The following is a 12,610-nucleotide window of genomic DNA, read 5'->3' on the forward strand; positions in this document are numbered from 1 at the left end:
TTAGGTAGTTTTTATATACCTGGACATTGGAGAATGAGATTTCTCAGGATTCCTGCCTCTACTCCCTGCCTGCCTCTGCTGTGTGTCTGTGGCAGGTCTTGTGTGGGAAAGATTTTCCTGCCCCTCCTTCAGTTTCAGGAGACCTCTGAAAATACTGGCCTAGAACTCTTGACTGAGGACTGTTTCTTTTCCCTCCCCCAGGGTAGAATTTTTTTCCTTCTATCCTTTTCTTGGCAACAATGGGTTTTTACCTGTGCAACGATGGGGGCAACAGTATTTGCTGCTCCCCCCCAGAGGCTTAAGACTTTTGAGAGAAGAGTATGGGCATCTGGGCCCTTTCCTGCAGTGATAGAGAATATTGTCCACTCTGCCTGTACTACGAAGAGAGGCTTAATTTAGTCTGTCATCCTCTCCTAGTCTTTCTTGTGAGCACCTGGTCAAGGTCTTGGAAAAGAACCCGTGAGTAACAACAAACTTCCCTTGCTTCTGTGGCACACAGAGTTTTTGTTGGTGGTTGCTCAAGCCCACACAGGCCTTTAGTAGTTCGTTAAAACTTTAGCTGTATTCTTCTTATTTGCTTCTAGGATGGCCCAAATACTTCCCATGTTCTGGCACAGATGAGACAGCCCACACATCCAGTCTCTGCTCTGGAGGAACTGTGTCTCCTTAGATTTCAGGCTACTTAGTTGAGCTGCAGCCTTGACTCAGCTCTCAGATTCAACTTTTTGGTTCAAGAAAAGTTGTGATTTTGCAGTTTGTCTGGCTTTTCCTCACTGCCAGGGAGAGAGCAATGCTCTCTCCAGTTTTTTACATCTATAAAGGAAGTGGAAATTCCTAAAAATTGTTTCGTATCATATTTCCTCCCCCCACCCCTTCAGTTAGTATTGCAAACAATTCCTTTTGTCCTGAAAACATTACTTTAAATGCCTGAATAGAATTGCTTTGTATTAATACGGCAGTTTATTCAACCAAGCTCATATTATGGGGCATTGTAATAGACTTAATGTTTTATTTTCCCAGCATCTTTACCCCAACTCACTTCTTTCTTCCTTTATTTATTTATTTTTTTTATTTTTTATTGTTTAATTCAACTTTTATTCACATAATCAACCCTTGGCTCTGACTCTCATTAGCTCTTATTAAACATCTCTGAGCCTTAGTTTCTTTTTTTTTTTTTTTTTGCGGTACGCGAGCCTCTCACTGTTGTGGCCTCTCCCGTTGCGGAGCACAGGCTCCGGACGCGCAGGCTCAGCGGCCATGGCTCACGGGCCCAGCCGCTCCGCGGCATGTGGGGTCCTCCCGGACCGGGGCACGAACCCCTGTCCCCTGCATCGGCAGGCGGACTCTCAACCAGCCACCAGGGAAGCCCCGCTTCCTTTTTTTTAAACTGTGATTTTCTTCCTTCCTCCCTTCCTTTCTCCCTCCCTCCCTCCCTGCCTCTCTCCCTCCTTCCTTGCTTCCTTCCGGCTGCACCGGTTCTTAGTTGTGGCACACAGGATCTTTTAGTTGAAGCATTCGAACTCTTAGTTGTGGCATGCATGTGGGATCTAGTTCCCCGACCAGGGATTGAACCCGGGCCCCCTGCAATGGGAGCGTGGAGTCTTACCCACCAGACCACCAGGGAAGTCCACAACACTTCTTTCTTTAGAGAATTTTTCCTCCCCAATTCCATGTGGCTCTATGGGGCTATCAATCACAGTAGCCTATCACTCAGGCCTCAGAATGACCCAGGAACTCCCAGTCATAGTAGCCTGGCTACAATGATTGATTCAGAAGTGAGCATGTGAAAGGAGGAACAAAATCTTCAGAAATTTCTATAACTTAGATGAAAATTTTTATCTACTGGGATCCTAGAGCTGGAGATTCTGGATTGAGGACTCACAGCTGCCATCTTTCCCACCACTTGAAGGAAATCCTATGTGCGGCAGGAGATGAGCAAATAAGACAGAAAGATTGGGGGGGAAAATGAGTCCTGGCAGGATCAAGTCTCTAATTCCAGGTCATAAAGTTTTCAGAGTTTCTCTGGTTCAGTTCTTTCTTTATGTCTGATCCTCTCCAGTTATTCAAAACTCTTTTTTGTTTAAGTTGGCTTGATTTGGGTTGGTCATTGGTCCTAGAAAGTATCCTCACTAATTTGTACTTTAGGTGGCTTTCAGGAATTGCCATTATAAAGAACAATGGGAAGAAACTCAGAGTGGACACATTTTCTGTGTACGTGCCTGCTGTCATTCCCCATAAAAATACATTCCCAGAATAGGAGTCAGAGAATATGCAAATCTGAAAGGCTTTTGATGTGTATTGTGAAACTGCCCTTAAAGATTGTCCACTTTGTATTTCTTCTATGAGTTTATATGTTCCTATTTCCATACAGTCACAATAATACTTATTATTAATTTAAAAAATTCCCAGTTAGATAAATGTATACTTTTGTATTGATACTGCTCCCATTCCTGTGCTCCCAAATATGTCTTTTTTTTTTTTTAAGTGAGTGAGTTTTTTGTTTTTTTAAAAAATTTATTTGTTTTTGGCTGTGTTGGGTCTTCGTTTCTGTGCGATGGCTTTCTCTAGTTGCAGCGAGCGGGGGCCACTCTTCATCGCGGTGCGTGGGCCTCTCACTGTCGCGGCCTCTCATTGCGGAGCACAGGCTCCAGACGCGCAGGCTCAGTAGTTGTGGCTCACGGGCCCAGTTGCTCCATGGCATGTGGGATCGTCCCAGACCAGGGCTCGAACCCGTGTCCCCCACATTGGCAGGCGGACTCCTAATCACTGTACCACCAGCGAAGTCCCCCAAATAAGTCTTAATAGAATAATAAAAAGAGAAAAAAAGATCCAATGGGAATGGGAATTTGGAATAAAGCCAGAAAAAAGGGAAGGATCTAAAACTTGTTCTTAGAGTTTTACCGCTATGAATACTCAGCATGGTTTTTTTCCCCCCAAACAGGTTTTATAGACTGGCTGAGCCAGTGTGAATGTTTCAGGGAGAAATAAATTTGAGGAAGTGAATAGAAGCCCTACCCTGGTATACCACCTCTGCCTGAGGCCCCAAAAGGTGATTGGCTGCGGCATCAGCCATAGCTCCATATATATGCCACAGTGGGTGAGCAGACCTCTGGTTCCTGGTCCTGGGGAATCTGTCCCACCCGCAAAGATGTGGGCTCAACTCCTTTTAGGAATATTAGCCTTATTGCCAGCCATGGCAGAAAGACGCCCACTGTAAGTGGCTGGTGTCAGCGTTGATTTAGGGCAGGCGGCTTCTTTGTCTATCCTTCTCAAATATAACTATGGGGAACAGGAGATAACCTCTGGTTTATTTTAATTTCCTTCTCATCTTTTCCTTTCTTTGGTTTCACTTTTTCTTTACCCAGAGAGAAAAGGTAAGATGACAGGAAGAAACTTAAAAAAAAAATGATATTAAAATATAGTAGCCTCCTAGTACCCTGTTCTCTGTAAGAGAACTAATTTCCTCCGTGGTACCCTAGGTCCAGGTTCTCAATGATGGTCTACTGGTGGGAGGTTTAAGGCTGTAAACTGAGTTATTTGTTACTTTTCTGCTTCTCCCTTATAGAAAATAAGGCTCATAAAGACAGGGGCTTGGTCTGTTTAATTCATTGCTATATGCTGAGTGCTCAGGAGAGGGATTAATTTTGTATTAAATAGATGTATCATTACTGCCCTGAAATCCTTTTGCTTCTTCAACAGAAACTACCTGGTGACATTACCAGCTCTTCTTAAGTTCCCTTCTACTCAGAAGGTTTGTTTGGATCTGAGCCCTGGGTACGATGATGTAAAATTTACTATCAGTCTGGAGACCAAGGGCAAGACCCACACATTGCTAACACATTCTGGATCGGAGACGAAGCTCTTGCATTGCAAGTCCTTTTCAGTAAGTACAGGCTTAGCCCAACTGTAGTCCTCAACTTTCCTATTCTCCTTCCTGGGTATTCACTATAATTTCTCTTTAAGTATGTTTTCTGTAATTTTACTCTTGCCATGGCCTTTAAACCTATCTCTCCTAAACTTCAATTCCTGGACATAACTTCTGATATTATCCTCTGGCAACTTTTTAATGGCTCTACCCTTGCTACCCCTATCTAACTCATTTCTTTCCTTTGATTCTCCCTCTTGGGTTGAGACGGGTTGATTCTGTTCCCCCAGTCTCCTACTCCTTCCCAGAGCTCCCTTGTCTTGGCCAGGTACCACTTCCTTCTGGTGGCACAGAAGAAGTAGCCACGGTCCGGGTGAGAGGAACTGGAAATAAAATCAACTTTGAGGAGAAGAAAAGCGTTCTAATTCGGAGGCAGCAGAATGGCATCTTTATACAAACGGACAAACCTGTCTATAACCCAGGGCAGCAAGGTAAGAGGCACACAGATGGGATGAGACAAAAGCCTGGGAACAGCTGCACCCATCGGTAGAGGGGCTTTGTGGGTTGGTGGCAGGCCGGTGGACCAAGGAAGAGAGGGGGGTCTGGAGGGATGAAGGGTTATGGGTGTTGAATACATGCAGTACTACAAACACAAAAGACTAGTTGGTGGAGTTGCTACTGTGTGTGTGTATCTAAAACAAAATACAGGGAAGTCCCCCGGTGGTCCAGTGATTAGGACCCGGTGCTTTCACTGCTGTGGGCCTGGGTTTGATCTCTGGTCGGGGAACTAAGATTCCACAAGCCGAGTGGTGCGGCCAAAACCACAAATAAGTCAATAAATAAAATAAAACAAAATACACATTTCTCTTGGAATGGAATTTGGCAGGTGTAACTGGATCCTTGGTTCTCACAGCAAGCTGCTTGTGTACAAATCAGAGAGCATCATCAAGGGCATTTGGCCGGAGCCCTGTGATTCGTATTTGTTCCTTCTGCCTTAGAAGGGGATTCCATTCTGAGGTTTCACAGTCAGGAGCCAGGAAGAAAAACCGTTTGGGGTGTGAGCTCTCTGTCAGACTAGGTTTTATTACAAAAGTAAAACCTGATGGGATTTTGCTGACTAAGAAGTATGTGTGAGAGTTCCGGGAAGATGGCGGAAGAGTAAGACGCGGAGATCACCTTCCTCTCCACAGATACACCAGAAATACATCTACGCGTGGAACAACTCCTACGGAGCACCTACTGAACGCTGGCAGAAGACCTCAGACCTCCCAAAAGGCAAGGAACCCCCCACGTACCTGGTTAGGGCAAAAGAAAAAACTAAACAGAGACAAAAGAATAGGGACGGGTCCTGCACCAGCGGGAGAGAGCTGTGAAGGAGGAAAAGTGTCCACACACTAGGAGCCCCTTCGCGGGTGGAGACTTCGGGAGGCGGAGTGGGGGAGCTTGGGAGCCGCGGAGGAGAGCACAGCAACAGGGGTGCGGAAGGCAAAGCGGAGAGATTCCAGCGCAGAGGATCGGGCCGACCGGCACTCACCAGCCGAGAGGCTTGTCTGCTCGCCCGCCGGGGCGGGCGGGACTGGGAGCTGAGGCTCCGGCTTTTGTCGGAGCGCCGGGAGAGGACTGAGGTTGGCGGCGTGAACACAGCCTGCAGGGCGTTGGTGCGCCGCGGCTGGCCGGGAGAGAGTCTGGGGAGGGGTCTGGACCTGCCGAAGAGGCAAGAGACTTTTACGTCCCTCTTTGTTTCCTGGTGCACGAGGAGGGGGGATTGGGAACGCTGCTAGGGAGAGCTCCGGAGACGGGCGCGAGCCGCGGCTAAGAGTGCGGAGCCCAGAGACGGACATGGGACGCTAAGGCCGCTGCTGCCGCCGCCAGGAGGCCTGTGTGCGAGCGCAGGTCACTAGCCACACGCCCTTCCGGGGAGCCTGTGCAGCCCGCCGCTGCTGCCGGGGTCCCGGGATCCGGGGGCGGCTCCCCCGGGAGAGCGCACGGCGCGCCTCAGGCTGCAGCGTCACGCCGGCCTCTGCCACTGCAGGCCCGCCCTGCACTCCGTGACCCTCCCTACCCCCCGGCCTGGGTGAGCCAGAGCCTCCGAATCAGCGGCTCCTTTAACCCCGTCCTGTCTGAGCAAAGAACAGACGCCCTCCGGCGACCTACACGCACAGGCGGGGCCAAATCCAAAGCTGAGCCCCTGGGAGCTGTGAGAACAAAGAAGAGAAAGGGAAATTTCTTCCAGCAGCCTCAGAAGCAGCGGATTAAAGCTCCACAATCAACTTGATATACCCTGCATCTGTGGAATACCTGAATAGACAACGAATCATCCCAAATTAAGGAGCCCTGTGGATGAAAGGCTCTTGGTGCTGCAGCCAGGACTCAGTGCTGTGCCTCTGAGGTGGGAGAGCCAACTTCAGGACACTGGTCCACAAGAGGCCTCCCAGCTGCACATAATATCAAACAGCAAAAATCTCCGAGAGATCTCCATCTCAACGCCAGCACCCAGCTTCACTCAACGACCAGCAAGCTACAGTGCTGGACATCCTATGCCAAACAACTAGCAAGACAGAAACACAACCCCATCCATTAGCAGAGAGGCTGCCCAAAATCATAATAAGTCCACAGACACCCCAAAACACACCACCAGACGTGGACCTGCCCACCAGAAAGACAAGATCCAGCCTCATACACCAGAACACAGGCACTAGTACCCTCCACCAGGAAGCCTACACAACCCACTGAACCAACCTTAGCCACTGGGGACAGACTCAAAAAACAACAGGAACTACGAACATTCAGCCTGCAAAAAAAAAAAAAAAAAGGAGACCCCAAACACAGTAAGATAAGCAAAATGAGAAGACAGAAAAACACACAGCAGATGAAGGAGCAAGATAAAAACCCACCAGACCTAACAAATGAAGAGGAAATAGGCAGTCTACCTGAAAAAGAATTCAGAATAATGATAGTAAGGTTGATCTGAAATCTTGGAGATAGAATGGACAATAGAATGGACAAATTGCAAGAATCAGTTAACAAGGACCTAGAAGAACTAAAGATGAAACAAGCAACGATGAACAACACAATAAATGAAATTAAAAGTACTCTAGATGGGATCAATAGCAGAATAACTGAGGCAGAAGAACGGATAAGTGACCTGGAAGATAAAATAGTGGAAATAACTACTGCAGAGCAGAATAAAGAAAAAAGAATGAAAAGAACTGAGGACAGTCTCAGAGACCTCTGGGACAACATTAAACGCACCAACATTCGAATTATAGGGGTTCCAGAAGAAGAAGAGAAAAAGAAAGGGACTGAGAAAATATTTGAAGAGATTATAGTTGAAAACTTCCCTAATATGGGAAAGGAAATAGTTAATCAAGTCCAGGAAGCACAGAGAGTCCCATACAGGATAAATCCAAGGAGAAATACGCCAAGACACATATTAATCAAACTGTCAAAAATTAAATACAAAGAAAACATATTAAAAGCAGCAAGGGAAAAACAACAAATAACACACAAGGGAATCCCCATAAGGTTAACAGCTGATCTTTCAGCAGAAACTCTGCAAGCCAGAAGGGAGTGGCAGGACATATTGAAAGTGTTGAAGGAGAAAAACCTGCAACCAAGATTACTCTACCCAGCAAGGATCTCATTCAGATTTGATGGAGAAATTAAAACCTTTACAGACAAGCAAAAGCTGAGAGAGTTCAGCACCACCAAACCAGCTCTACAACAACTGCTAAAGGAACTTCTCTAGGCAAGAAACACAAAAGAAGGAAAGGACCTACAATAACAAACCCAAAACAATGAAGAAAATGGGAATAGGAACACACATATCGATAATTACCTTAAATGTAAATGGACTAAATGCTCCCACCAAAAGACACAGATTGGCTGAATGGATACAAAAACAAGACCCATATATTTGCTGTCTACAAGAGACCCACTTCAGACCTAGAGACACATACAGACTGAAAGTAAGGGGATGGAAAAAGGTATTTCATGCAAGTGGAAACCAAAAGAAAGCTGGAGTAGCAATTCTCATATCAGACAAAATAGACTTTAAAACAAAGACTATTAGAAGAGACAAAGAAGGACACTACATAATGATCAAGGGATCAATCCAAGAGGAAGATATAACAATTGTAAATATTTATGCACCCAACATAGGTGCACCTCAATACATAAGGCAAATACTGACAACCATAAAAGGGGAAATCGACAGTAACACATTCATAGTAGGGGACTTTAACACCCCACTTTCACCAATGGACAGATCATCCAAAATGAAAATAAATAAGGAAACACAAGCTTTAAATGATACATTAAACGAGATGGAGTTAATTGATATTTATAGGACATTCCATCCAAAAACAACAGAATACACATTTTTCTCAAGTGCTCATGGAACATTCTCCAGGATAGATCATATCTTGGGTCACAAATCAAGCCTTGGTAAATTTAAGAAAATTGAAATTGTATCAAGTATTTTTTCTGACCACAACGCCATGAGACTAGATATCAATTACAGGAAAAGATCTGTAAAAAATACAAACACATGGAGGCTAAACAATACACTACTTAATAATGAAGATATCACTGAAGAAATCAAAGAGGAAATCAAAAAATACCTAGAAACAAATGACAATGGAGACACAACGACCCAAAACCTGTGGGATGCAGCAAAAGCAGTTCTAAGGGGGAAGTTTATAGCAATACAAGCCCACCTTAAGAAGCAGGAAGCATCTCGAATAAACAACCTAACCTTGCACCTCAAGCAATTAGAGAAAGAAGAACAAAAAAACCCCAAAGCTAGCAGAAGGAAAGAAATCATAAAAATCAGATCAGAAATAAATGAAAAAGAAATGAAGGAAACAATAGCAAAGATCAATAAAACTAAAAGCTGGTTCTTTGAGAAGATAAACAAAATAGATAAACCACTAGCCAGACTCATCAAGAAAAAAAGGGAGAAGACCCAAATCAATAGAATTAGAAATGAAAAAGGAGAGGTAACAACTGACACTGCAGAAATAAAAGAGATCATGAGAGATTACTACAAGCAACTCTATGCCAATAAAATGGACAATCTGGAAGAAATGGACAAATTCTTAGAAAGGCACAACCTGCCAAGACTGAATCAGGAAGAAATAGAAAATATGAACAGACCAATCACAAGCACTGAAATTGAAACTGTGATTAAAAATCTTCCAACAAAGAAAAGCCCAGGACCAGATGGCTTCACAGGCGAATTCTATCAAACATTTAGAGAAGAGCTAACACCTATCCTTCTCAAACTCTTCCAAAATATAGCAGAGGGAGGAACACTCCCAAACTCCTTCTACGAGGCCACCATCACCTTGATACCAAAACCAGACAAGGATGTCACAAAGAAAGAAAACTACAGGCCAATATCACTGATGAACATAGATGCAAAAATCCTCAACAAAATACTAGCAAACAGAATCCGACAGCACATTAAAAAGATCATACACCATGATCAAGTGGGGTTTATTCCAGGAATGCAAGGATTCTTCAATATACGCAAATCTATCAATGTGATAAACCATATTAACAAACTGAAGGAGAAAAACCATATGATCATCTCAATAGATGCAGAGAAAGCTTTTGACAAAATTCAACACCCATTTATGATAAAAACCCTGCAGAAAGTAGGCATAGAGGGAACTTTCCTCAACATAATAAAGGCCATATATGACAAGCCCACAGCAAACATCATCCTCAATGGTGAAAAACTGAAAGCATTTCCACTAAGATCAGGAACAAGACAAGGTTGCCCACTCTCACCACTCTTATTCAACATAGTTTTGGAAGTTTTAGCCACAGCAATCAGAGAAGAAAAGGAAATAAAAGGAATCCAAATCGGAAAAGAAGAAGTAAAGCTGTCACTGTTTGCAGATGACATGATCCTATACATAGAGAACCCTAAAGATGCTACCAGAAAACTACTAGAGCTAATCAATGAATTTGGTAAAGTGGCAGGATACAAAATTAATGCACAGAAATCTCTGGCATTCCTATATACTAATGATGAAAAATCTGAAAGTGAAATCAAGAAAACACTCCCATTTACCATTGCAACAAAAAGAATAAAATATCTAGGAATAAACCTACCTAAGGAGACAAAAGATCTGTATGCAGAAAATTATAAGACCCTGATGAAAGAAATTAAAGATGATACAAATAGATGGAGAGATATACCATGTTCTTGGATTGGAAGAATCAACATTGTGAAAATGACTCTACTACCGAAAGCAATCTATAGATTCAATGCAATCCCTATCAAACTACCACTGGCATTTTTCACAGAACTAGAACAAAAAATTTTGCAATTTGTATGGAAACACAAAAGACCCCGAATAGCCAAAGCAATCTTGAGAACGAAAGAAGGAACTGGAGGAATCAGGCTCCCAGACTTCAGACTATACTACAAAGCTACAGTTATCAAGACGGTATGGTACTGGCACAAAAACAGAAAGATAGATCAATGGAACAGGATAGAAAGCCCAGAGATAAACCCACGCACATATGGTCACCTTATCTTTGACAAAGGAGGCAGAAATGTACAGTGGAGAAAGGACAGCCTATTCAATAAGTGGTGCTGGGAAAACTGGACAGCTACATGTAAAAGTATGAAATTAGATCACTCCCTAACACCGTACACAAAAATAAGCTCAAAATGGATTAAAGACCTAAATGTAAGGCCAGAAACTGTCAAACTCTTAGAGGAAAACATAGGCAGAACACTCTATGACATAAATCACAGCAAGGTCCTTTTTGACCCACCTCCTAGAGAAATGGAAATAAAAAGAAGAGTAAACAAATGGGACCTAATGAAACTTAAAAGCTTTTGCGCAGCAAAGGAAACCATAAAGAAGACCAAAAGACAACCCTCAGAATGGGAGAAAATATTTGCAAATGAAGCAACTGACAAAGGATTGATCTCCAAAATTTATAAGCAGCTCATGCAGCTTAATAACAAAAAAACAAACAACCCAATCCAAAAATGGGCAGAAGACCTAAATAGACATTTCTCCAAAGAAGATATACAGAGTGCCAACAAACACATGAAAGAATGCTCAACATCACTAATCATGAGAGAAATGCAAATCAAAACTACAATGAGATATCATCTCACACCAGTCAGAATGGCCATCATCAAAAAATCTAGAAACAATAAATGCTGGAGAGGGTGTGGAGAAAAGGGAACCCTCTTACACTGTTGGTGGGAATGTAAATTGATACAGCCACTGTGGAGAACAGTATGGAGGTTCCTTAAAAAGCTACAAATAGAACTACCATATGACCCAGCAATCCCACTACTGGGCATATACCCTGAGAAAACCATAATTCAAAAAGAGTCATGTACCAAAATGTTCATTGCAGCTCTATTTACAATAGCCCAGAGATGGAAACAACCTAAGTGTCCATCATCGGATGAATGGATAAAGAAGATGTGGCACATATATACAATGGAATATTACTCAGCCATAAAAAGAGACGAAATTGAGCTATTTGTAATGAGGTGGATAGACCTAGAGTCTGTCATACAGAGTGAAGTAAGTCAGAAAGAGAGAGACAAATACCGTATGCTAACACATATATATGGAATTAAAAAAAAAAAAATGTCATGAAAAACCTAGGGGTGAAACAGGAATAAAGACACAGACTTACTAGAGAATGGACTTGAGGCTATGGGGAGGGGGAAGGGTAAACGGTGACAAAGCGATAAAGAGACATGGACATATATACACTACCAAACGTAAGGTAGATAGCTAGTGGGAAGCAGCCGCATAGCACAGGGAGATCAGCTCGGTGCTTTGTGACCGCCTGGAGGGGTGGGATGGGGAGGGTGGGAGGGAGGGAGACGCAAGCGGGAAGAGATATGGGAATATATGTATATATATAACTGATTCATTTTGTTGTGAAGCTGAAACTAACATACCATTGTAAAGCAATTATACTCCAATAAAGATGTTAAAAAAAAAAAAAAAGAAGTATGTGTGAGGAAGCAGAAAGGGTAGAAGAAAGAAAGATTCTGAGAGGGGAAAAAAATCTCCTTTGCTAATGATGCCTGTTTCCTTCTAGTGCATTTTCGCATCGTCACCCTCACCAGCAACTTTGTTCCAGTGAATGACCAGGTGAGAATTTAGTTGGGAAGAGGGACAGGGAAAGGGAAAGGGGTAGGGCTGACTGAGAGAGAAGAGAGAAGAGAAGAGATTCTTTCCGGGGTGGGGAGGCCCTCTAGGTGCAGAACGCTTGTGGGAACTGGAGTTCTAGACTCCGGGCACACATCCAAATCGTCCCCGCCCTTGTCTGCCTGAAAACATGCAGAGGCATCTAGCTGACATGTTTGATAGCTGAGAACATCATTTAGGTTAACATTCCTGAGAGATGGTTCCATTTGCTGCTGTTTTTAAAAGAGTTTCTTGCAAACTTCAAGACTTTCCCTCCAGGAGTGACACCTAGTGGCTTTGCAGTTCAAATACTAAGAAATAATTCAGGAGTGTATTTAACAGAAGGAAGAAATAAGAATATCCACCCCCACCATCTTTTTTTTTTTTTTTTTTTTTGCTATGAGGCAAGGTAATTTATAGAGCAGACAATTCTTTTAAGGTAAAGTTCTGTTGCCAAAGGTAAAAATGTGGTAACATTTGGTGAATACTTAAATTTTCCTTCAACTACCTGATTGCTAGAATCATTAGCCTTATGATAGGTTTGCTCTCAATTTTTTTT

The 12,610-nt window shown here is 43.2% G+C and overlaps 1 protein-coding gene across 1 annotated transcript in view; it reads left to right on the plus strand.

Annotated features, from left to right (window-relative positions):
* Positions 1–3,148: 3,148 nt before the first annotated feature.
* The window catches only part of A2ML1 (alpha-2-macroglobulin like 1), a gene marked incomplete at both ends in the record, with an annotated part of 48,670 nt that continues 39,208 nt past the window's right edge, over positions 3,149–12,610 (plus strand). The window contains 4 exon segments of the mRNA XM_082850960.1: positions 3,149–3,213; positions 3,700–3,883; positions 4,194–4,356; positions 11,963–12,015. Coding sequence (XP_082707086.1) covers positions 3,149–3,213; positions 3,700–3,883; positions 4,194–4,356; positions 11,963–12,015 — 465 coding nt within the window.

The sequence above is a fragment of the Leucopleurus acutus genome (genome assembly GCF_964270905.1).
Source record: "Leucopleurus acutus genome assembly, chromosome: 11".
NCBI classification, from domain to species: domain Eukaryota; kingdom Metazoa; phylum Chordata; class Mammalia; order Artiodactyla; family Delphinidae; genus Leucopleurus; species Leucopleurus acutus.